Raw genomic sequence first — 26,673 nt, forward strand, 5'->3', positions numbered from 1 at the left:
TTTGCAAATAAACTCAAATGCAACTCTTTTGGTTTCTAACATCTTTCCAGATTGTATTGAAATAGTGTAACATGATTAACCAGTATGTACATTTGTCCTATTTTACAATGTTGAATCTCTTATTGCTCCCACTTTTCTAGTTCCCTCATTCTCAGTGCTTTACAGCCAAGCTGTATTTTTGCACCTTGGTACAATTTTATTCGTCTCAAATAAGATAGGCTTTGAGAAAACAAGCATATATAATAAGCATCTTCTACTTTGAGACACCTTGCTGAACATGTACATGAATTAGTGATGTCAGTTTTAAGGAGCTTGCAGGAAGTGGCTTGAGATAGTAAAGGTTAAAGTGGCTGAAGATGAGGGGAGGATTATGAAGTAGTTGAGGTGCCTACTTTGTACAAGATGCTTTGTTACCACAACCCAAATGGAGCAAAACCTACTCTGTAACTCCAGGCAGCTTCACTGGCATTTGGTTCTCATTCCTAAATGCTAATCTGTTCAGTTGGTCCCTAGCCAGTACTGAGATAGACTAGAGGTTGGGGGAAGGAACCAAGCAAAGGAAAAGTGAAAAGAAAATACGAATAAGACATAGAATTGTCTGGAGATAGAAATATATGGTATTACCATTTTTAAGGCATTTTACAGTTTACATAACATACTTTGGTATAAATTGTATTATTAGTTCCATGTTACAGATTAAGAAATTGAAGCTACAAGTCACTCAGCTAGCAAGTGGTAGGGACAGCAGACATTCTGGGAACATGAGTTTTTTGATTGCTTCTGTTTTTTCAGGGAAGTATATAGCAGAGTCATCAACTGAGAATAAGGAGGAGGGAAGGAGGTGTCGGAGATTAGAGAAATGAGGAGAAGGCGAGGAACAATCTCCTAGGGGCTTAGGAGCATGAATGGGATATTTAACAGTATTGACAGGCAACATCAAGAACCCACCTTGGTTAAGTGATCATAGATTTAAAGTCCAACCAGTGAGAAGCTCATTCAGCTTCTCACATTCAGGCATTGACTTGGTTTCGCCCAGGACTAGAATTTTCCTAAGTGACCATGAATATATGTATTCTTAATACCCTGCCCCGCCTGCTCTCTGAAAATTAATGAACTCTCCAGGCCCCAGTTTAAAGCCAGTATCTCCACAGGTACACTGGATCCCATTTCCTCTCAAGATACCACTCACTGCTGAAAAGATGTCGCTCACTGCTGAAATTGATGATAATGAATAACATAACATAATCTAATCCAGAAAGGAAGGAAGCAAAGACATGGGTATCAGGGACTCCTACGAGATAGAATAAGAAGGTGGTACATTTGGGAGGTCTAAAGGGGTTACTGAATTATTGGAATTAGAATCAAAGGGATGGCCAGTACAGTGGCTCATGCCTGTAATCCCAGCATGTTGGGAGTCTGAGGCAGGTGGATCACTTGAGGCCAGGAGTTCAAGACCAGCCTAGCCAACATGGCAAAATCCCATCTCTACTAAAAATACAAAAATTAGCCAGGTATGGTGACATATGCTTGTAATCCCAGCTACTCAGGAGGCTGAGGCACAAGAATCACTTGAACCCAGTAGGCGAAGGTTGCAGTGAGCCAAGAACATGCCACTATCCTCCAGTTTGGGTGACAGAGAGACAGCCTGTCTTAAAAAAAAAAAGAAAAAAAAAACAAAGAGAAATGTAAATATATATCTACCTATTGTGTACTCACAGAAATTAAAATTAAAAATAAGTAAAATCAAAGGGAAAGATTTGAAATGGCAGCCCGAGAGTAGCATACTTAAACTCAGATTCGAAAGAGTTCAGTCATTATAATGGCAAGATTATAGAGTGTGACCATGGAAGAAGATAAATGAGTTGGAGTGAATAGTAAGATTGTTGAAGGAGAAGAGGACAAGGAACTGAGAGCCCATTGTATTGGAAGGATCATCTATTTGAAGGTTGATTTAATCAAGAAGCAGAGGTCAACAGCAGTGAGCAAACCTAGTGCCCAGATCTTGGTCTCTAATTCCATTTTCCACTAAAAGGAACCAGAACTCTTTGGAGACATGACTGATGCCAGATAAAAGTATTTCATCAATGTAAATCTGTGAAATTGATAACAACTTTGGTTTTGTAAGAAAATATCCTTATTAGGAAATACACACATTGAAATATTTAAGGGTAAATATAAAAGGCCATAATGTATGTATAATTCAGAAAACAAATTATGCACATTCCTGTATGTGACAGAGAGAGAGAATACAAATGATAAAGCAAACGGGATAAAATGTAACAATTGGTAAATCCAGATAGAGAACATACAGTATTCCTCGTACTGTTTTTATTTTTGCAACTTTCTGTAAATTTGAGATTACAGTGGCATGGGTCTACTTATACACAGATTTTTTTCAACCAAAGGCAGATCAAAAGTACCATATTCATGGGATATAAAACCTGTATATATAGAGAGCCAACTTTTGCTGTACACAGGTTCCTCAGGACCCACCGTGGGACTTGAATATGTGTGGATTTAGGTGGAGGGGGGGTGGGTGTTATGATCCTGAAATCAATCCTCCTTGTATACTGAGGGGAGACTATATTTCCAAAAAAACAAAAACTACGACAAGAGTGGTATTGGAGAGAGATACACGGTCATCCACTTAGCTAAATGTTGGACTTGGACTGATTATATTCTGTGCAGTAAAATCAGGATAAGCAGCAGATTATTTACATCTCCAGTCTTTTGGAAACTTACATTTTCACTTTGATATTTTTATTTTGTTCTTTGTTTTTGGCATAATGACGTTTCATTTTTAGTTCTTTTATGTCAATAACGTTTTATACCCAAAACTATAATATTCTTTTTATATAGCTTTATAGGTCTTTTGAACTTAAGTCATCTCTTAACCTTCATTTTCACAAGGTTCTCAGAGCATCAGTCAATAACCTTGGAAGCCTGGGATTCTTTCTATGCTTTTTTTAAAAACAGTTTTATTAAGATATAATTCACATATCATATAACTCACCCATTAAAGTGTACAAGTCAGTGGTTTTTAGTATATTCACAGTCAATTTTAAAACATTTCATCGCCCCAATAAGCAACCTCATACCAGTTAGCACTCACTCCTCACATACACCACTGCCCCACTGCAATTTCCAATCGACTTTTGCACATATAGATTTGCCTAATCTGGTTATTTCATATAAATGTAACCATTTAATATATGGCTTTTGTGGTTATTTTTTTCACATAGAATTTTTTCAGAATTCACCTATGTTGTAGTATGTATCAGAGCTTTATTCCTTTGTGTTGCTAAGTAATGTTCCATTGTGTGGTTATTCTACATTTTATTTGTCAGTTGGTTGACATTTGGGTTTCTGTTTTGTTATTATGAATAAATGCTGCTATGAATATTTGTGTACAGATTTTTATGTGAACATATGTTTTTATTTCTCTTACATATATCACTAGGAGTTGAGCTGCTGTGTCACATGGTCACTCTGTATCTACCTTTGAGGAAAGACCAGATTGTTTCCAAGCAGCTCCTCCAATTTTACATTCCCACCAGCAATGTGTGAGGGTTCAGTTTTTCTACATCCTGGCCAGCATTTGTTATTACCTGTCTTCCTGATAATAGCATCCAAGAGGGTGTGACGTGGACCTGTCTATACTTTTAAACCCCCAAAATATGATCAGTCCTCAATAATAAAAGATCTCTACCCTTTTCTAGCAGCAAGCATATCTCCTCATTAAATACGGAACACACAAAGCAAATTGAAATAAAATAACATAAAAATTCTTACATATCTAGCAGTAGGCATATCTCCTCATTAAATACTGAGCACACAAAACAAATTGAAATAAAATAACATAAAAATTCTTTCCCTTTCCCATATCTTTGTTCTTCAAAATTGATTGGAGAGACTCTCAAGAGAAGTAAGAGAGATTGGATTTTTAAAATTGTGCAGCTAGAGCTTGTAACATTTAAATGCCCATTATAGTCAGATGTATATTTAGCATCTGACCCCCCCGCCCCAAGTCTGCCATACCCACTGATGCCACTCACCATGGCCACTTACACTTTCAGAGTGCCTTATTCAGGAGCCTCTCCCCATCCTTACCTTGGCACAGACCCCATCATTTGCTTTCTCTTGGGAGCTCAGTTTCTATTAGTATTAGTTCACCATATTATTGATTAAGTTGGATTTTGTGGACTCTTGTAAGTGCTTAAGCATTATCTTTTTAACATAGTTCTACAGGAAAATAAATATATTTTCAGGTCACCACCTTAGAACACAGCTTGTTTGCAAGTTTGTCATTATCTGTGTCCATGAGGAAAGTCAAAATAAATTGGAGTTGTTTAACTTGGTTATGCTTCCTATGTCATGATCAAGTTTAATTTATCTTTAAATAATAATTGTTATAGAGGATTGGATTAAAATCTGATCAATATGAGAATGGTTGATATATTTTTTCTTAAATTTGAACCATGACAGTTAGAGATAATAAAGCATTCCATGTCCCTTTCCCTAAAACTCATGAATTTAGAAGTAAATTAAAGGTCAAGTGTAGAAAGGTTTTAATACCACGTCTACTGATAATCTATACACAGTATAATTTGGGGCTTTTTTTAATCTATAAAAAATCAAAGTTATACCCTCTTTGCACCATTCATTTCATTAGTGTATTAGGATGGCTGTCAAATATACATGGGAGTTAGGTTTATTTTTATTTATTTCTCTAACCATCCCCTTTTTCCCTCTTTCCCCTCTCTCTCTTCTCTCCTTTCCTCCTTCTTTATTTGCGGGCTTATTTCTGAGTATTTGAATAGAAAGAAGCCCAGTTGGCAGTTGCCAGAAGGTATTCCTTAGGATTACTATGTTATTATATCAAAATAATAGCACACATGGGGCATTTGGGTCACACCTGCCTCAAGAGTCCATCAGCTGTGAAGTATTAACAGAGCCGTCCATGCAGGACCAATTGTACTTCCACATCCACGTTGTTTTCTCTACACAGATTGCTGGCTTTACCTCAAGTCCAAAGCTTTAACTTGACCTGAATATTTCCAGTTAACATTCTCTTTGTCAGAGGGGCATGAACTTCTCCCCCCTTAAAGAATGTGTGTGTGTGTGTGTATGTGTATGTGTGTGTGTGTGTGAATTATCATTTTGACACATTCTTTCGATGTTGAATTCTTACAGCTCTCCACACAAGGAGATGCAAGTCAGGTGATTGGGCCTCTTACTGAAGGACAGAGAAGAAATGTGGCAGTAGTGAATTCATTGTATAAGTTGCACCAATCAGTAACAAAGGTAACTTTTATTTTATTAAGTTTTTTTTACTTAGTTTTAAATTCTTCTTGCCTCAAATTTGGACAGTTTACAAATTGTTATTTAATACTTTGGAAAAGAATACAATGAAAATATGTTGATTATAACATAAACTAAGGAGTTAACTCTTTTAAACAGTCTTTGATTCTGGCCTTCATTGTTTGTATGACTTTTTGTTTGTACATTCAGTTTAAAACACATGAACTGTAGATCCTCAAGTTAATTAAGTTTATTGAGCAAATTATTGGAGGACAAATCATACATATTTCATACTTATTGAAATGTGTAATTTGATATAGTGTGGATGATAGTAAATTATAGCAAAGCTGATGACAGAATAAGAATGCTGAAGCCCTCCAACATGTCAAAAATGTTCTATTAATATCTTTGCGTTAAAAAGTCAGGGAGGAACTGTATTAAAAACTGAATTTTTATGATATAATCACTGATGAATGCTTACAAATAGATAATGTGTATTCATTTTGCTGTTTTTCTACTAGGCGTTTAAAAGAAATGGCTGAACCTTAACTTGTTTGCCTCCATATATTATGTCTAAGGTGAACTGTATTGTTAATTACTAAAAAATCAACACTTCCAAGTCCATCTGTGACTTTGGAGTAGCTTGTGCTTAATTATTCTCTATAGGTCATTTTGGAAATATGTTATAAATAGGAAGATAGTAATTTAGAAGACCTGAAGAAAGCTAATGGTTAAATGATGTTCTTGAAAACTTGACTTATAGTATGAGCTTTAATATACTAGATTGTGTTTTAGAATAATTCTAAGTGACTGTTCTCACTTATTTAAAGATTTTAACAAGTCCTTTTATCAATTAGGGGTTTCTAAAAATGTGTATTTTACACACTAAACAAAAGGCATGTTAAAGAGTTATTAACAGGTAAATCTCAGAAGGGTAAAAATTATTTAAAAAACACTAAATGATGTATTTTCCATTTTCTTTAATCATTACTCCAAAGCACCATAAGCAAGGAAAGATTGTGTTCTATCTAGCCTACTTTAAATGTCTTTATTGATATTTTCAAAATTTTCATGATGTTTGTATTGATTTGTAAAAATTGAAATGCTGACATTTTTATTTTAAAGACTTGTTGGAAATTAGAGTCAGCCTAAAGACATGAGTGAAAGAAATGAGTAAATATGGCTTTATTCTGACCTTTTCCAGTTTAAACTTTATAATTAAAACCTATGTAGCATGAATAAAGGAAACCTAGCTCTCAGTATTTATTATTGTTATTTGAAGTATGTATTTTCTTTATAGACAAAATTATTTTTCAACCTATCTTAATAAATACTGATTTTTAAAATCATATATAAGATATTACTATAAAGCAATGATAATATTGTATATATAGTTTGTGGAAACAGCTTTATTATGCTATGATGAAAATTAGTATTTACAGAAATAGACTTAAGCAAAACTATAACTGGATCAAAACCTTGTTCTAGGTTCTTTCCAGTCAGAGCTCATTCCCACCGGCAGCTGAGCAAACTATAATTTCAGCTCTAAAGGTAAAAGAATTTAATCTTTGACTCTATAGATCAAAGTGGTTTTAGGATTATTTGTTTTGCTGAGTGGGAAATGTTACATTTTATAATTCAGAATCCTGTATATATACAAAAGTAGCATGTTTATAATTATCCTAAAGAGAGTAGATAACGAGTGTGTTTATGTTTTCTAGAATTTAAAAATAGACCCTTTTGGTGTCTACAGATTGTGTTCTACTTATGACAGTTATATATATAGAAGCAAGAGTCTTTTTTGTTGTTGTTTATATTTTCTTTTTTGTTTTTTATTATACTTTTAAGTTCTAGGGTACATGTGCACAGCATGCAGGTTTGTTACATATGTATACATGTACCATGTTGGTGTGCTGCACCCATTAACTCGTCATTTACATTAGGTATATCTCCTAATGCTATCCCTCCCCCATCCTACACCGTGGAATACTATGCAGCCATAAAAAAGGATGAGTTTATGTCCTTTGTAGGGACATGGTTGCAGATGGAAACCATCATTCTCAGCAAACTATCGCAAGAACAGAAAACCAAACAGCGCATGTTCTCACTTATAGGTGGGAATTGAACAATGAGAACACCTGGACACAGGAAGGGGAGCATCACACACCGGAGCCTGTTGTTAGAAGCAAGAGTCTTACATGTATTTATCTAATGGCAGTACAACCCAGTATTATTCCAGTAAAGCAATGGTTCTCCACCAGAATCATTTTGTCCCCTAGGTGGCATTTGACAGCATCTGGAGACATTCTGGATTGTCATGACAAGGTGGAGATGCTACTGACATCTAGTGAGTAGAGGCCAAGGATTTTGCTGAACATTTTGCAATGCATAGGACAATGCCCACCCCTCTCTCATAAGAGAATTTTCCAGTCCAAAATGTCAATAATGCCAAGGTTGAGAAACCCCACTTTAAACTGAGGCATAAAACCAGAATGTATTCTCATTTTTTATATACAAACATAAGTATACCCCCTTTCTATTATTTAGGAAATTTCATAGAAAATAATGGTATGAGATTCAGAGCCATATGTAGTTGACAGTATCTCTTTTATTTTTATTTATTTATTTTTTTTTTTGAGACGGAGTCTCGCTCTGTTGCCCAGGCTGGAGTGCAGTGGCCGGATCTCAGCTCACTGCAAGCTCCGCCTCCCGGGTTCACGCCATTCTCCTGCCTCAGCCTCCCGAGTAGCTGGGACTACAGGCGCCCGCCACCTCGCCCAGCTAGTTTTTTGTATTTTTTTTAGTAGAGACGGGGTTTCACCGTGTTAGCCAGGATGGTCTCGATCTCCTGACCTCGTGATCCACCCGTGTCGGCCTCCCAAAGTGCTGGGATTACAGGCTTGAGCCACCGCGCCCGGCCGACAGTATCTGTTTTAAAAGCAGGCAAATTATTCATTCTTACAACAGTACTAGAGAGGTACATTTTGAAATATTATTACAACCTTTCAAGTTATGTATTTGTATTCCCACTTTATACATCTTAGAAATAATATCTTGCTCAAGGTCATATCGCTGGTAAATGCAGACCTCATTAACTCTAAGGAGTTATGTCTACTACACTTTGCCACCATCATTCCTTTATTTGCTAATATTTATTCAGTACTTGGTAAGTAAGTAACTAAGGCCATATAGCATAGACTCTGGAGCCAAACTACCTGTATATGAATCCCATCTCAGCTATTTAACCAGCTATATGGTTAAATAAGCTCAAATGACCTCAAACAAGTAAATAAGCTGTCTCTTGCCTTAGTTTCTGCATCTATAAAATGGTACAATAAACCTACACAAAGGTAATAGATTTCAACTATTATATTGGATTTACATCTCTAAGGGAGAGTTTTAAAATTGAGATGGAAGTCTACAAGTAAACCCTAAGGAGAAACACATATTTAGAGAAAAGAGGAAACAAGGAAAGAACAATCAGAAGAAGGAAGAAAATTAGGAGAATACTGTGTCACAAATCCTAGAGGGGAGGGGAGCTTCTAAAGTCAAATGCTTTAGAATTTACAGGGAATGAGGATTTAACAGGCACCAAAATATAACTAAATTCATATATGAATGGATTGATTCATTGAGGGTAAGAGAAGGATACAGTCTATTTTCCCCCAATGTATTAAAAGTACACTTGTATGCTTTCCCTATATCCCTTTTTCCCCCAATGTGCTTTAAATATTTTTCCATAATAAAAAAATTGTTTTTAGTAAGGTTGGCATACGTATCGTTGATCATAACATCTGGTCAATACAACAAGCCTTAAAGTCTTAACATTCTTGGTTCCAGACAGGGAATGGATACTCTTCTATAATTCCATATTTTTTTCTTCTAGCAGTAACTATCAAACATTTTTTGATAACTACCCAAAATAAGTACATTTTACTTTGTGCCCTCATACATAATACATAAGCATTTATAAATATATATACACGTATGTAATTGCATAAAGTGTACTTCTCTACACATTTATGATTGATACAGAAGTTTCACAAAATAATACTTATCCTTATTTTGTGTATGCATTCTAATATTTTCTATGCTAGTGTATTACTCTTTAAAACATCACGATAGTGACCACTGAATTGATTTTTTTGACCTCTAATGGTCCGACACAACCCATAGTTTCAGAAAGTCCATTCTCTGGATTAAGACAGAGTGCCTTCACTTTGATGATAAAAATCACTTGGAGAGTTAAAAATAGAAATTACTCATATACTGTATTTCAGTATAGGGTAGTTTCTCTGAATCTTTATTTTTAACAGACAACAAAGATTATTCTTTTAATATTAGTCACTTTAGGCAGGGAGCTGGAGTCAGTGCAGGGAAAACTGCCCAAATCTTGGGCTGTAGCTGTCACTCTAAGGTTTGCTTACCAGGACCAGTGCTGTGTGTAGCTGGGTCTGTACTTCACTAAGATATACCAATTTTGCCTTTATGAACTGGATAACAGAAGACTAGCAATAAGTACAAGGCCCTCCTGCAGTGACCTCATCAGTTGGAGACTTCACTGCTCATATTAATACACTCACTGAAAGTTTTAACTTTGCTCTTTAAGTCTTATAAAAAAACTGTTATGACTTATTAAGTGAAAAACAAAACCCCTGACTTAGAATAAAAAGGAATGTTGAAATTTCATACAATTGTTGGAAATTTAATAAATCACTTTGAATTCAAGGTAGAAAGTTATGATGTATAAATGCCTGCAGCCCAAACCAGAAATCTGTTTGATTTTATTTGATAGAGAAGATATGAAACGTACTTTTTAACTTACTGAAAAATATATAGACTTATAACAGTCTTTTCTTCTCTACCTTGAGATTTTATCCAAAATTAAATGTTATTTTAGGCTTGAGGTTCATCATTATATATTCTTTTTTTTCATTTATTCAGAAATATTTATTGTCTATCATATGCCAGGTATTGGTGATACACAGTGAAAGTAACAAATAAAGTCCTTTCCCGTGTAGAGCTTTTATTGTCGTGAGGAGCCCAGTGGTGACAAGTGCTATGATAAAAAATAGAGCACAGTAAAGGATAGAGAATGGGGATGGAAGGAAAGTGCTATTTTATATAGGCTTCTCCAATCAAGAGACATTTTAGCAAAAATCTGAAGGAACTGAAGGAGTGAGCCAAGAAGCCATCTGGGGCAAGTGTTCCAGGAATAGAGACCTGAATTGGACAGGCTTGTAATAGTCACAGAACAGCCAGGAGGCCAGAGTGGCTGGAACAGAGTGAGTGAGAGCAGAGGAGCAGGAGTGAAGTTGGAGAGGGAGCAGAGCAGGGATGGGGTGGCGAGCAGAACATGCAATCTCCATCATCACATATTCTAAAAATTGTCTAATATGTTGTGAATGGCATAATTAATATTGAGTATACATTTAGAGTTATTTCATTATAACCACCATAGCTATATAAGTACCATTTAAACCCCTTGGCCCAGTAATTCTGATCCATTTTTTTCTGAGATTTGTCTTGTGCAGATAGTGATTACGTTGCCAAATTTATATATGGCAATGCTTCTTTCTCCCTTTTTGTGTGGGTTTGATGTTCTATATAAAGGAATATTCCAGATTGCTGAGGCTCCAATATTTTTGTAATTTTAACTATTTTAGGTAAATCTTTTTAAAATGTATAACATATTTCCCTGCTTTGTAAAGAGCATATGAAATATAATCTAATCTCCTTTCTCAGTTTCCTTGTTAGTTGTTAGTTTCTATCCATCCTTAAAATGAAGGCATTCCCCAAGATGCTCTCTTCTCTTCCTATTTCATATTTTCCCTAAGTGGGAAACCTCACCCAGCAGTACAGTTTTCTCTGTAAACCACCATTTCTTATGCAAATAGAGATTTTTATTTCTTACTTTCTGATCTTTATGCCTGTTTTTCCATGCCTTGTTTCACTGTCCAGGATCTGCAGTACAGTGTTGAATAGAACTGGTGAGAATGGACCTCATTTACTTGTTTCTGACCTGGGGGTAAAGCATTCAGTATTTTACTGTTTTAAGTATAGTATTAGCTATAGGTTAATGATATAATAATGTTAGTTGTAGGTTTTTGATAGATGACCTTTGTCAGACTAAACAAGTTCCCTTCTATTCTTAGTTTTCTATTTTTTATTATAAATGGTGTTGAGTTTCATTAAATAGCTTTTTCCACATCTATTGAAATAATCATATAGCTCTACTCTTTTATTCTGCTAATGAAGTATATTATAGTAATTTATTTTCAAATATCAAACCAACCTTAGTCATGATGTATTACCCTTTTTATGTATGGCTGGATATTTAATGTATCTTTTTATGTATTCCTGGATACTGGTTTACTTAATTTTTATTAAGGATACTTACATCTATATTCATAAGGAATATTGTCATAAAATTTTCTGTCTTTATTTGGTTTTGGTATCAAGTTAGTACTGGCTTCACTAAATGAGTTTGAAAGTGTTTCCTCCTCTTCTGTTTCCTAGAAGAGTTTGTGTAGAATTTGTTTTTGTTTTTGTTTTCGTTTTTTCCTCAAGTGTTTAGTAGAAGTCACCAGTGAAGCCATCTGGGCCTGTAGTTTTCTCTGTAGAAAGGCTTATAACTACACATTAATTCATTTAATAGAGAAAGGGCTATTTGTGGTATCTATTCTTTTTGAATGAGCTTTGATATTTTGTGACGTTGAAGGTATTTATCTACTCATCTTAGTTATCTAAGTTGTCAGAAAAATCTATGTAATACTTACTATCCTTTTGTGGTTTGTTTAAAGACAGGATTCCACTATGCTGCCCAGGCTGGAGTGCAGTGGCTATTCACTGGCACGATTATGGCGTGCTACAGCCTTGAACTCCTGTGCTCAAGGGATCCTTCTGCCTGAGCCTTTGAAGTGGCTGGGACTACAGTCATAAACCACCGTGCTGAGCTCACTTAACTGTCTTTTTGATGTCTTTGGGACCTATAAGAATAACCTCTTTTTCATTTTTGATATTGTTGATTTGTGTTCTCTTCTGTTTTTTTCTCGATCAATCTAGCTAGGAGTTTAGCAACTGTGTTAATCTTTTCAGTGAAACAGCTTTTAGCTTAATTAGTTTTCTCTGTTTTCTATTTCATAGATTTCTGCTTTTATCTTTTTTTATTTTCTTCTTTTTGTTAGTTTCAATATTTTCTGTTTATCTTTGGATTTATGAGTTTTCTTTGCTATTTTTTAAGATTATTTCAGACTTTACGTCAGTAATTTTAGACCACTTTCCCCACAAATAAACATTTAACATTGTAAATTTTCCACTAGCACTGCAATTTTTCTGTGAATACTTGTATCTTCATTCAGGTTGAAATATTTTTCTCATTTCCTTTGTGATTTCTTATTTGAGTCATGGATTATTTAGAAATGTGTTTTTAAAATTTCTAATTACTTTTGGGTTCTGCATATATCTTATTACTGATTTCTAATTTAATTCTGATAACAGAATTAAACGTTGATGATTTTACCTTTTTTTAAGCAAAAGCAAGTCTATTAAGAAAATAAACAAAAGAATGGATACTTCATAGGCAGAGCAGCCAAATGATGATCTTTAATGATTATTTTAAATCATCATTTAAAATCTGATGAGTTTAAATTAAATTTTATCATGTGAGTGTGATGGCAAAGAACACAGCTAATTTTCTTTTGCCAGAAATGTATTTCACTTCATCTTTGAAAGATATTTATACAGAAAATAGAAATACGGGTTTGAGAGATATTTTTCTCTCAGCACTTAAAATATGTTCCACTGTTTTCTGGCCTCCATGCTTTCTGATAAGAAGTTATTACTTATTAAAATTAATTCCCTTGTATGTAATTTTTTTTTTTTTTTTTTTTTTTTTTTTTTTTTTGGCTAGTTTCAAGATTTTCTGTTTATCTTTGCTTTTCAGCAGTTTATGATGTGCATAGTTCTCACAAAATTATCCTGTTTGGGATCTGCTGATTTTCCTGAATCTGTAAATTCGTGCTTTTCATTATTTTGGGAAGTATGAGGCCTTTTTCCCTCCCAAGTAGTTTTGCTGCCTCATTCTCTCTCTGCCCCATTGTTTTTCCTTCTTACAGGACTCCAGTGACCAGTATATTAGATATTTTGCAGTTGTTTCATAGGTTTAATTATTTTTTAGTGTTTTTTTTCTCTTCTCCTCCAGAGAGATTTCTGTTAATTCTATCTTAAGGTTCATTGACTCTTTCCTCTGTCATCTGTATGCATAATTCTTCTACTAAGCCTATCCAGTGAATTTTACAATTTCAGATACTATATTATTTTAGTTTAAAATTACCTTTTTAAAATATATATCTTCATTCACTCTACTGAGATTTCCTATTATTTTATTTATTGTGAGCATATTTTTCCTTGCCTCATTGAGGTTCTTGCCTGATAATTCTAGAGTCCGGTTCATCTCAGGGTTAGCATCTCTTGATTGTCTTTTCCCTTGAGAATTGATAAAATTTTATATGTCTAGTAATTTTGAATAAATCCTGAACACTGTGAATGTTATGTTGTGTAGAAACAGGATTTTTTTTCTTTTTTTTTACATTTCTTATAAGCATGTTGGTAATTTTGCTTTAGCAGGCAATTAACTTGGTTATACTCAAACTGTGTACTGTCATACCTTCAGTTGGCCACACCTCAATCAGTTCACTTCTTTAAGCCTCAATTGCAAGCCACATTTAGTTTGCTCTGCACATGCATTGTTAATGAGTTAGCTGAAGACTCGTGCCAAGTTTAAACTTAAAATTAGGCAGTCTTCTCTGGCTCTGTCCTTTTTAAGCTCCCTCTCTCACTCTGCAGCAGCTCTGTACCACTGCTGTGGCCTTATAGTTGTACTCCTTTTTGTAGTCTAATTTATCCAGTTTACTTTCCAACATGGTTTTTTCCTAAATCCAAATCATTAACCACATTTTGTGTATTGCTTAAAACCCATCATTGGTTTCCTGGTTCCTTTAGGATAAATTCCTAACTTCTTAGTAGCCTATACAAAGTACACCTCTTGCTGCCTCTGTCTCTTCCAGCCACTTATGCTCCATATGCGCTGAATGTCTTGTGGTTTCCCAAGTGCCTCAGTTTTCCCAAACTCCTATGCCTGGGAATCCAAAACTTTTTGAGTGTTAACATGACACTCAAAGGAAGGTGCTCACTGGACCTTTTCAGATTTTGGATTTTGGGTTACTCGACCTGCATAACTTTTTAACTATTCTTACTAGACTCTGAGCTCCTGCATGGAGGGCAAACTATATGTACACACACACACACACACAAAATCCTGTACATTGTATATTTATTTTTACCAGAGATTAAGGGTTATAGATTAGGAATTTAATGATTAAGGATCCTATATTTTACCTTTCCTCATTGATTTTGATCATTTGTATGAGCCAGAACTGTCTATCTTCATTATATTTAATTATCTTTGAAGTGTATATAATATATTTACATTTTTGATTTTATGTGTTTTGAGCCTCGGTCATTATTTTCACACTAAAAAGCCATAACTAAGACCTAGGATTTTACTTCAAGTAACTGATGATTTATACCTCCCTGTTGAACAGTTTCCCAACCATGGCACTATCAACATTTTGAGCTGGGTAATTCTTTGTTATAGGGGCTGTTCTGTATTCCGTAAGATGTTTAGCAGTATCTTTGTTCTCTACCTACCAGATGCTAGTAACAAATTTGTACCCCCATCCCCAACTGTGACAATAAAAAATGTCTTTAAGCAATACCAAATGTTTCCTGGGGAGCAAAATTGCCCACAGTTGAGAGTCACTGCTGTAGAACTCTCAACAGAAACCTAATTCATGAAATGCCCAACTGTTGTGCCTATTAGAAACATTGTACTGGAACCTACTTAAAGGGTAGAAGGTGGGAACAGGGGAAGGAGCAGAAAAAAATAACTATTGGGTACCAGGCTTAGTGCCTGGGTGATGAAATAATCTGTACAACAAATCCCCATGACACAGCAAACCCCTATATAATAAATCTGCACATGTACCCTTGAACCTAATAGTTTAAAAAAAAGAATCAATGTCTATTTATCATATTCTCTCTGGTTAAAAGCATATGATGTTGTTCCAATTCTTAAATAATTACTTTTGGTCTTGCCTAACTCTTTTGCGAAACTTAAATGTGTTTGTTTAACCTTTACCTCATTAGTGGTACTACTTCTTGCGTCTGCATTCCTTTCTCCCTGGGCTTATTTAACTACTGAACCTTCTGGAAAAAATAAGAAGAGTGGGCCGGGCGCGGTGGCTCAAGCCTGTAATCCCAGCACTTTGGGAGGCCGAGAAGACCATCCTGGCTAACACGATGAAACCCCGTCTCTACTAAAAAAAAAATACAAAAAACTAGCCGGGCGTGGTGGCGGACGCCTGTAGTCCCAGCTACTCGGGAGGCTGAGGCAGGAGAATGGCGTGAACCCGGGAGGTGGAGCTTGCAGTGAGCTGAGATCCGGCCACTGCATTCCAGCCTGGGTGACAGAGCGAGACTCCGTCTCAAAAAAAAAAAAAAAAAAAATAAGAAGAGTGGGGATGATGAAATTTTTTAGTGCCATGTTCCACATATTTTAAGCTTTAAAAATCATTACTGACAGTGGTTAGGGAGAGGAGCAGACTTCTGTTAACTTAGTCTGCATTTGATATAATATGAAAACTGTTAGTCACGGTGTTACTCACATCTCAAATTTCTTTGGGTTGTTTTCTTTAATTTTGCCTCTTCTTTTTCTTTTTCTTTTTTATGTTCTTCAGGCTATTCATACTCTTATGGAAAATGCTGTGCAACCCTTACTCACTTCTGTGGGAGATGCTATAGAGGCCATAATCATCACCATGCATCAAGAAGACTTTTCTGGGTGATTACTTTTAACCAAATTTTTACTAACTTTTACTGCCTTTGTTTTGTATTCCCACCTCTATGCTTACTCCCTAAGCTGCGGCCCTGCCATCCAGGGCCTTGTTCCTTTTGTGATGGCATTAGCTTTCAGCCCTCTTCATTACCCATTGTGAGCGCCATTCACAGATTAAAATTTTTCTGTTCTCATTTTCATCACTTCTCTCCTCTTTTAAAAAATTTTTTCTTTATGAATAGTATCACATTACATGTACATACATTTCTGTCTTATTGAAACATAAAATGAGTCTGTGGGACTCAGCCTGGTACTTCAGGACTTTTGGTAGTTTGTACCCTCTTCCCTTTCCAAGCTTGTCCTTTTCCTTACTTCTCACAAATACCCTCTACTTCAGTCCCTTTGTTACCCCTTGGCATAGGCATGGTATTCCTTGTATAAAATGCCCTGCCTCTGCCACTGTGCTTATCCAAATCCTGCTTTGGCTCTGGGCAAGCTCCGACTCAGCCTCTTCCAAGATTGATTTTTCTTCCTCGGAGGTTATGTGGCAATCTAATCTGATCACATCACACCTAGCCACAAATACTACAGTGTTATTCCAAACCTGTTTCATATGTGTCTTGCTCATGCATGTCATAGGTATCCTGAGAATAATAATCATAGTTCCTAACCCAGTGTTTACAGAAATCTTTTAAAATGGAGTAAAATGGTTTTGGTTCAGTGTATTAGAAAACTGTGGAGCATTTAGGATAGTTATTTGCAAATGTTTGCTGTGATTTTTAAAAAACTTAATCACAATACAGCTAAACACTCAAATATTAATATGTAGATATATATTTTATAGTCCCAAGTCCATAGTGACTATTTTTGAACAGTCCTATTTCTCTTTACATTCTTGTTGTTTTAAAGAATATCTGTTTTATGAAATTTCCATCTACTAGTTTAGCTATTTATAGAAAAATATTATTTCACTGTCTTCTACTTTTTCAAATTATTCATTATTTCATTTACAAAGTTTCTTTTTTTTTTTTTTTTGACCAATTGTGCTGTTTAGCAAAGATCTTTGTTTACTCTTAGACTAAACTGACAAGTTTTTTTTTTAACTTTTATATTAGGTTTGGGGGCACATGTGAAGGTTTGTTATACAGGTAAACGCATGTCATGGGGATTTGTTGTACATATTATTTCATCACCCAGGTGTTAAGCCTAGTACCCTGTCATTATTGTTTCTGCTCCTCTCCCTCCCACCCTCCCCCATCAAGTAGACCCCAGTGTCTGTTGTTTCCTTCTTTGTATTCATAAGTTCTCATTATTTAGCTCCCACTTATAAGTGAGAACATGTGGTATTTGGTTTTCTGTTCCTGCAATAGGTTGCTGAGAATAATAGCCTGTAGCTCCACCCACGTTCCCGCAAAAAACATGATCTTGTTATTTTTATGGCTGCATAGTATTCTATGATGTATATGTTCCACATTTTCTTTATCCATTATGTCATTGATGGGCATTTAGGTTGATTCCATGTCTTTGCTATTGTGAATAGTGCTGCAGTGAACATTCGCATGCATATGTTTTTATGGTAGAATGATTTATATTCCTCTGGATATATACCCAGTAATGGGATTGCTGGGTCAAATGGTAGTTCTGCTTTTAGCCCTTTGTGGAATCACCATACTGCTTTCCACAATGGTTGAACTAATTTACACTCCCACCAACAGTGTATAAGTGTTCCCTTTTCTCTGCAACCTCGCCAGCATCTGTTATTTTTTTGCCTTTTTAATGATAACCATTCTGACTGGTGTGAAATGGTATCTCATTGCGGTTTTGATTTTTTTCTTTTTTTTTTTGAGTCGGAGTCTCGCTCTGTCACCCAGGCTGGAGTGCAGTGGTGGGATCTCGACTCACTGCAAGCTCCGCCTCCCGGGTTCACACCATTCTCCCGACTCAGCCTCCCCAGTAGCTGGGACTACAGGCGCCCGCCACCACACCCGGCTAATTTTTGTGTTTTTAGTAGAGATGGAGTTTCACCTTGTTAGCCAGGATGATCTCGATCTCCTGACCTCGTGATCCACCCGCCTCGGCCTCCCAAAGTGCTGGGATTACAGGCGTGAGCCACAGTGCCTGGCCTTGATTTGCATTTCTCTAATGATCAGTGGTGTTGAGTATTTTTTCATGTGATTGCTGGCTGCATGTATGTCTTCTTTTGAGAAGTGTCTGTTCATGTCTTTTGCACACTTTTTAATGGGGTTGTTTTCTTTTGTGAATTTGTTTAAGTTCCTTATGGATTCTGAATCTTAGACCTTTGTCAGATGCGTAGTTTGCAAATATTTTCTTCCATTCTGTAGGTTGTCTGTTTACTCTGTTGATAATTTCTTTTGCTGTGCAGAAGCTCTTAGGTTTAATTAGATCCCACTTAGCAATTTTGGCTTTTATTGCAATTGCTTCTGGAGTCTTTGTCATGAAATCTTTGCCTATTCCTTTGTCCAGGATAGTATTGCCTACGTTGTCTTCCAGGGTTTTTCTAGTTTGGGGTTTTACATGTAAGTCTTTAATCCATCTTGAGGTGATTTTTGTGTACGGTGTAAGGAAGGGGTCCAGTTTCAATCTTCTGTGTATGACTAGCCAGTTAGCCCAGCACCATTTCTTGAATAGGGAAACTTTTCCCCACTGTTTGCTTTTGTCAGCATTATTGAAGAGCAGATGGTCACAGATGTGCAACCTTATTTCTGGGCTTTCTATTCTGTTCCATTGGTCTGTGTGCCTGTTTTTGTACCATTATCATGCTGTTTTGGTTATGGTAGCCTTGTAGTATAGTTTGAAGTCAGGTAACGTGATGTCTCCAGCTTTGTTCCTTTTGCTTAGGATTGCCTTGGCTATTCAGGCTCTTTTTTGGTCCCATATGAATTTTAAAATAGCTTGGTTTTAGTTCTGTGAAGAATGTCATTGGTAGTTTGATAGGAATAGCACTTAATCTGAAGATTGCTTTGGGCAGTATAGCCATTATAATGATACTGATTCTTCCTATCCATGAGCATGGGATGTTCTTCCCTTTGTTTGTGTCTTCTCTGATTTCTTTGAGCAGTGTTTTGTAGTTCTTATTGTAGAGATCTTTCACCTCCCTGGTTGCATGTATTCCTAGATGTTTTATTCCTTTTTTGGCAATTATGAATGGGATTGCCTTTCTGATTTGGCTTTCAGTTTGGCTGTTGGTGATGCATAGGAATGCTAGTGATTTTCGTACATTGATTTTGTATCCTGAAACTTTGCTGAAGTGTATCAGCTGAAGGAGCTTTTGGGCCAAGACTATGGGGTTTTCTAGATATAGAATCATGTCATCTGCAAACAGAGATAGCTTAACTTCTTCTCTTCCTATTTAGATGTTCTTTATTTCTTCCTCTTGCCTAGTTGCTGTGGCTAGGACCTCCAATACTGTGTTGAATAGAAGTGGTGAGAGAGGGCACCCTAGTCTTGTGCCGGTTTTCAAGGAATGCGTCCAGTTTTGGCCCACAGTTGGCTGTGGATTTGTCATGGATGGCTCTTACTATTTTGAGGTATGTTCCTTTGATACCTAATTTATTGAGAATTTTTAACATGAGAAAGTGTTAAATTTTATCAGAAGCCTTTTCTGGGTCTTTTGAGATAATCATGTGGTTTCTGCCTTTAGCTCTGTTTTTGTGATGAATCACATTTATTGATTTGCATATGTTGAACCAGTCTTGTGTCCCGGGGATGCAGCCTACTTGATTGGCCTGAAGTTTTCTTTTTTTGTTGTGTCTCTGCCAAGTTTTGGTATCAAGATGATGCTGGCCTCATAGAATGAGGGTTGGGGAGGAGTCCCTCTTCCTCAATTTTGTGGAATAGTTTCTGTAGGAATGGTACCAGCTCTTTGTACATATGGTAAAATTCGACTGTGAATCCATCAGACCTCAGACTTTTTTTAGTTAGTCAGCAATTCATTACTGATTCAATCTCGGAACTCATTACTAGTCTGTTCAGGGAATCAATTTCTTCCTAGCTCAGTCTTGGGAGGGTGTATGCGTCCAGGAATGTATCAATCTCTTCTAGGTTTTCAACTTTTTGTGTATAGAGGTGTTCATAGTAGTTTCTATTTTTTTTTTTTCCCGTAGAGTCAGTAGTAACATTTTCTTCTTCGTTTCTAGTTGTGTTTATTTGATCTTCTCTCTTTTCTTCTTTATTAGTCTAGCTAGTGGCCTATTTTATTAATTTTTTTACAAAAAACCCACTCCTGGATTCATTGATCTTCTGAATGGTTTTCATGTCTCTGTTTTCCTCAGTTCAGCTCTGATTTCTGTTACGTCTCATCTTCTGCTAACTTTGTGGTTGATTTGTTCATGCTTTTCTAATTCTTTAAGTTGTAAAGTTAGGTTGTTAATTTGAGATTTTTTGGCTTTTTGATGTCAGCATTTAGTGCTATGAATTTCCCTCTTAACACTGCCTTAGCTGTGTCCCAGGGATTGTGATATGTTGTATCATTGTTCTCATTATTTTCAAAGAACTTTTTTTTTTTTTTTTGAGGTGGAGTCTTGCTGTGTCACCCAGGCTGGAGTGCAGTGGCGTGATCTTGGCTGACTGCTGCCTCCACCTCCTGGGTTCAAGCGATTCTCCTGCCTCAGCCTCCTGGGTAGCTGGGATTACAAGCCCACACTACCCCTACACCCAGCTAATCTTTGTATTTTTTTTAGTAGAGACAGGGTTTCACCATGTTGGCCAGGCTGGTCTCCAATTCCTAACCTCAAGTGATCTACGTGCCTCAGCCTCCCTAAGTGCTGGGATTACAGGCATGAGCCATCACGCCCAGCCCAAAGAACTTCTTGACCTCTGCCTAAATTTCATGTATTTACCCAAAAGTCATTCAGGAGCAAATTATTTAATTTCCATGTAATTGCATGGTTTTGAGCGATTTTCGGTCTTCTGTTTTTATGGTACTGTGGTCTGAGAGTGTGTTTGGTATGATTGTGGTTCTTTTACATTTGTTGAAGATTGTTTTATGTCCAGTTATGAGGTCAATATTAGTGGTTGTGGCCAAAGGTCGTTTGCTTGTCTCCTGGGGGCTCCACCCCAGACAGATGCATGTTAGCAATCACTCAGAGCGATCAGCGGAGGTGGGGAGGGTCTAAGCTGTGGGCCTAGCAGGGAGGGTCTGTGCTGTGGGCCCAAGCCAGGGGTTCCCTTGGTGACAAGCAGTGGGGTGAGGGGCAGGGAGACCTGTGGGAGACAGACTGGCTCCCTCTTCTTGGGTTGACTGCAGCTTGTTGGAGGTGTGGATAAGGTACTTAGGGTCTTTGCTCTTTCATTAATCCAAGGGTGACAAGGGCAGTTCCACTGCAGGGGCAGTGGCAAAGAGGCTCTCAGCTGCCGCTGGAGGCTCTGTGCTTGGAATTGCCGAGTTGCCTCTGGCTTGATAGCTGTGGCTGGGGATGGCTAGAGGCCCAGGCCTGCCTGGTGAAGAGATATTGGAACAGGTACCCATGTAACAGTCTGGCCACTTTTCCGTAGGGCTGCTGCAGTATGCTTGGGGCCCACTCCAGTCCCTAGTAGACTCGCATTTTCCAGTGTTTGGAGTTATCACCGGTGAAAGCACTTCTCTAGGCAGTGGGGTTTCCCCTGGCTCTGTATTGCTCCCAGGTGGGCTGTTGTCCTGTTTTGCTTTTCTTCATTCTCTGTCGGTCAGGTTGTTTCCTTGATTGGTCCCTATCCGACTAGGTTTCTGGATGTTTCAGTTGAAGGTGTTGTATTTACTCACCTCTTCTGTTCCCCTCCATGAGAGCCACGTACACTAGCTGCTTCTAATCGGCCATATTGGCTTCTCCCACATGGGAAACACGGGAAATGTCAAAAGATCAATCTAGGCTGGGCACAGTGGCTTATGCCTGTAATTCCAGCACTTTGGGAGGCTGAGGTGGGCAGACTGCTTGAGCTCAGGAGTTGGGGACCAGCCTAGGCAACATGGTGAAACCCTGTCTCTACAAAAAATACAAAAATGAGCTGGATGTGGTGGTGTGCATCCGTAGTTCCAGCTATTTGATGAGCTAAGGCAAGGGGATGGTTTCAGCCTGAAGGAATTGAGGCTGCAGTGAGCTGTGATCGTGCTATTGCACTCCAGCCTAAATGACAATATGAGACCCTTTCTCAGAAAAGGAAAGACCAGTCTCTATTTTTAAAAATATGTGAAGCACAGAACAGTAAAGTGAATTCTACCAAAAAAATACTGTATTTGGAACTCACTATGACATAGGACTATATAACTTCTGATTACCAATATTTAAGAGGAAATGGTTTTTGTTCAAAAGTGATCTGAACTGTCCCAGTTAGATCAATCATGAATGCCTCTCAGAAGGGAACCAAAACAAGCTGATTTTTGAAGGCTTATTCTATAATAACAGTGGTCACATACTTTTAATGTAATTGGTGAGCTGCAACTAGTGCCTACAGATAACACATTAGACATTAATAGCTGAAAGTTAGTTCCCAAATAGGTATGTTTTTACTAATTTGCTTAAATACTAGTGAGCCAAACTGTTTCTTCAACTGATAGGTTGCCATGAGTATGAAGCATTATTTTAAGGTGCCTAACATTGTCCTTGATTTTTTTTCCCAGTTGCTTTGGTGACTTCATTTTGGCTCAGTGTATACAACAGTCAATTGAGATTCATGTATACAGCAGTCAGTTGAGATTCCAGTGAAAATTATTCTCCATCTATAGCAGTACGTATGGAGCACTCCAGGCGTATGGAGCACTGCTGCTTTTATTTAAATTATTGCCCACATGGCAATAATTTTCCTACTTTGTAGAATCTTGTGATTAGTAATTCTGTAATGTCATGTCGTTTCATATGTAAATGGCTTATGTGAAATATGCGGTGGAGTTGGATTAGTCAAGAAGCAGGAATTGCCTTTATTTTAGGGCCAGCTCCCAGGGATAAAAAACAATAGTGAAAACCTGACCCTTCAAGCCCTCCATACCTATTCCTATGTAAAAGCAATAAATAAAGTTTACCTTCAAGTCCAACTTATATGTAGTAGGGTTACAGACTCCCCTGCTATTTAAAGAGTAATTATGGGCTGGGCATGGTGGCTCACGACTATAATCCCAGCACCTTCAGAGGCGGAGGCAGGCAGATCACTTGAAGTCAGGAGTTCGAGACCAGCCTGGCCAACGTGGTGAAACCCCGTCTCTACTAAAAATACAAAAATTAGCCTGGTGTGGTGGCAGGCAGCTGTAATCCAAGCTACTCTGGAGACTGAGCCAGGAGAATCGCTTGAACCCTGGAGGCGGAGGTTGCAGTGAGCTGAGATCGAGCCGCTGCATTCCATCCAGCCTGAGCGACAAAGTGAGATCCTGTCTCAAATAAATTAAATAAATAAATAAGTAAGTAAAGGGTAATCATCAGCATGGTTTCTTGGTATTTGAAATTCATTTAAAAAGACTGATGTGTTTCTTTCCAAATTAAAGTTTAAAATGTAAATGTCTGATTGACATAGAACATTGATTAAAATTGTTGCAGTCAATGTAAAGTGACTCATATCTGATTTCAGTTGTGAGTAGGGAAGGGAAGGCAGTGAAAGAAGAACTCTACATCATTTAAGTGATATATGAGCCCCTTTGTGGAAGGGAGAGCACTCACACAGAAGATTAATGGCATGAAGATTACCATTCACTTCTCAGTTATGCATATGTTTAATTATTCTATTTATATATATTTGGCCACAAACCAAGTCTGAACAAATTAAAGAGAGCTGAAATTAAATATCTTTTCTAATCACAATGGTATGAAACTAGACATCATTAATAGGAGAAATCTTGGAAATTTCGCAAATATGTGAAACTTAACCAACATGGTCCTGAACAACCAATGGATCAAAGGAGAAATCAAAAATATCTTGGGACAAATGAAAATGGAAACAAAATGCATTTTGTTTAAACAAGGAAGTAAAAGATCTATACAATGAAAACTATAAAACATTAATGAAACATTAATGAAAGAAACAAAGACACAAATAAATGGAAAGCTATTCCGTGTTCATGAATTGAAAGAATATCATTAAAAGGTCCACACTACCCAAACCAGCCTTCAGATTTAATGCAATCTCTACCAAAATTCCAATGTCATTTTTCACAGAAATAGAAAAAAAAATCCTAAAATTCATATGGAACTACCAAAATCTCTGAATAGCCAAGGCAATCTTGAGCAAAAATAAAGCTAGAGGTATCACACTACCTAATTTTAAACTATATTACAGAGCTACATGATGATTAAAATGGCATGGTGCACTGGCATTGACCAATGAAACAGAACAGAGAGCCCAGAAATGAGCTCACACATTTACAGTCAATTGATTTTCGACAGAGATGCCAGGAACACATAGTGGAATAAGGACAGTTCCTTCAATAAATATTTATTAGTAAAACTGGATATCCACATGCAGCGAATGAAATTGGACCTTTATCTCACACCATATGTGAAAATCAAATTAAAATAGATTTAAAACTTAAATGTAACACCTGAAACTAAAACAAATTAAAGAAAACAGGAAAATCTGAGGAATAACTTTTTTGGATTTCATCCCAAGAGCTCAGACTACAAAGCAAAAATAGACAAATGTGATTACATTTATCTAAAAAGCTTCTGAACAGCAAAGAAAACAAGAGTGGAGTGACAACCTCTGGATTGGGGAAAATATTTACAAGCCATACGTCTGATACGGGGATTAACATCCAAAATATATAAGGAACTCAAATCAATAACAAGAAAACAACCTGATTTAAACATAGGCAAAGGACCTGAGTAGACATTTCTCAAAAGAAGACATACAAATGACCAACAGATATGTGAAAAAATATTCAACATCACTATACGTCAGGGGAATGCAAATTAAAACCACAATGAGATTTCACCTCACACCTGTCAGAATGACTTATCAAAAAGATGAAATATACCGAGTGTGAAAGACGATGTACAGAAAAGGGAACCCTTGTATACTGTGGTTGGAATGTAAATTAGACAGCCATTATGGAAAACTGTATGGATGTTTCTCAAAAACCTAAAAATAGAACTAGCACATGATCCAGCAGTCCCACTTCTGGGTACATAACCTAAGAACTTGAAATCAGTATGTCAAAAAGATATATGCACTTCCATGTTCGTTGCAGCATTACTTACAAAAATAGCCAAGTTATGGAATCAATCTAAATGTCCACCAACATTTAGACTGGCAGATGGATAAGGAAAATATGGTACACATACACAATGGAATACCATCCAGCCTTCAGAAAGACAGGAATTCTGTTAATTGCAACAACATAGATGAACCTAGAGAACATTATGCTAAGTGAAGTAAGCCAGACACAGAAAGACAAATACCACATGACCTCACATATCTGTTGTCTAAAGCAATCGAACACATAGAAACAGAGTAGAATGGTAGTTAGCAGCAGCTACGGGGTGGAGGGAATAGAGAGATGTTGGTCAAAGGGTACAAAGTTGCAGTTAGGAGGAATAAATGATAAGTAAGGTGATGGGTATGCTGATTACCTTGATTCAGTCATTCCACACTGTATACATAAAACATTACTGTGTATCCCCTTATTATATATTGTTGTAATTCATCAAAAGTAAACATTAAAAAATGAAACAGATTGGCACCATTTTCGGGGAGGGAGACTTTTATTTGTTTGTTTTTGCAGCCTGGCCTTGTGGAGTGACAAACCTAGAGTAAAGCTAGGCTATGCAGTTGTCTGAATCTGGCAAAACCAAACTCCACACGAAGATGGCCATCATTTACTAAGGCTCCCCTGTACCCAAGCGCCACTCCACCATGTGATGATACTGCAAACAAAAATGTTCCACCATGCACCCTTTGGCAGCCTTTCTGTTGTTGGCACAGTCTTATACCTGTATGCAATCCCTTCCTGCTGGAACACAGGCCTGCTTTTTCTATCTCTATCTGCTTCTGGAAGTGACGGACCTCTGGTTAGCATCCTATTTATAGCAACCACTGCTGTATTTGAAGATAATTAAGTTCAACTCATTCTCTTGCTCTAAGCATTTTAGTCATATCTGTTGTTCTTCTATACACTATCACCAGTATCTCTACGTCATTCTCAGAATATGGAAACACTTAACTTGCTTTTTGAAAAAGATTCAGCATGATGTAGCCAGTGATCTCATTTATTAGAAAATATCAGGTGTTAGCTAGTTTTGGCATATCTCTTTCCTATAAATATTTCACATTCCTTTAATATATTCTTTAAAGAGCAATTATAAACATTTATAAATTATAAATAGTATTTCGTGGAGCATCAGCTGGTATCATTTGTTGATCCAAATTAAAGTCTTTCCAAACCTCATCATCTGGAGGAAAAATTGCATACCATGTGTACTGTTACATAACCATTTCCACAGTCAGAATTCTGTTGGACTGATCTGATTAAATAGCACAAGAGCAGAGAGATCTTT

At 36.8% G+C, this 26,673-nt stretch overlaps 1 protein-coding gene across 2 annotated transcripts in view; it reads left to right on the forward strand.

The window, feature by feature from the left end:
- The window catches only part of COG5 (component of oligomeric golgi complex 5), a 362,534-nt gene that overhangs the window by 301,614 nt on the left and 34,247 nt on the right, over nt 1-26,673 (forward strand). The window contains exons 15-17 of one of the 2 annotated variants that reach the window (XM_011986381.1): nt 5,194-5,304; nt 6,790-6,852; nt 16,101-16,204. In XM_011986381.1, the coding sequence (XP_011841771.1) occupies nt 5,194-5,304; nt 6,790-6,852; nt 16,101-16,204 (278 nt within the window). The remainder of the gene's footprint in view (nt 1-5,193; nt 5,305-6,789; nt 6,853-16,100; nt 16,205-26,673) is intronic. The other variant, XM_011986382.1, reaches the window with a different exon arrangement.

The sequence above is a fragment of the Mandrillus leucophaeus genome, unplaced genomic scaffold (genome assembly GCF_000951045.1).
Source record: "Mandrillus leucophaeus isolate KB7577 unplaced genomic scaffold, Mleu.le_1.0 Scaffold298, whole genome shotgun sequence".
Taxonomy (NCBI): Eukaryota; Metazoa; Chordata; class Mammalia; order Primates; family Cercopithecidae; genus Mandrillus; species Mandrillus leucophaeus.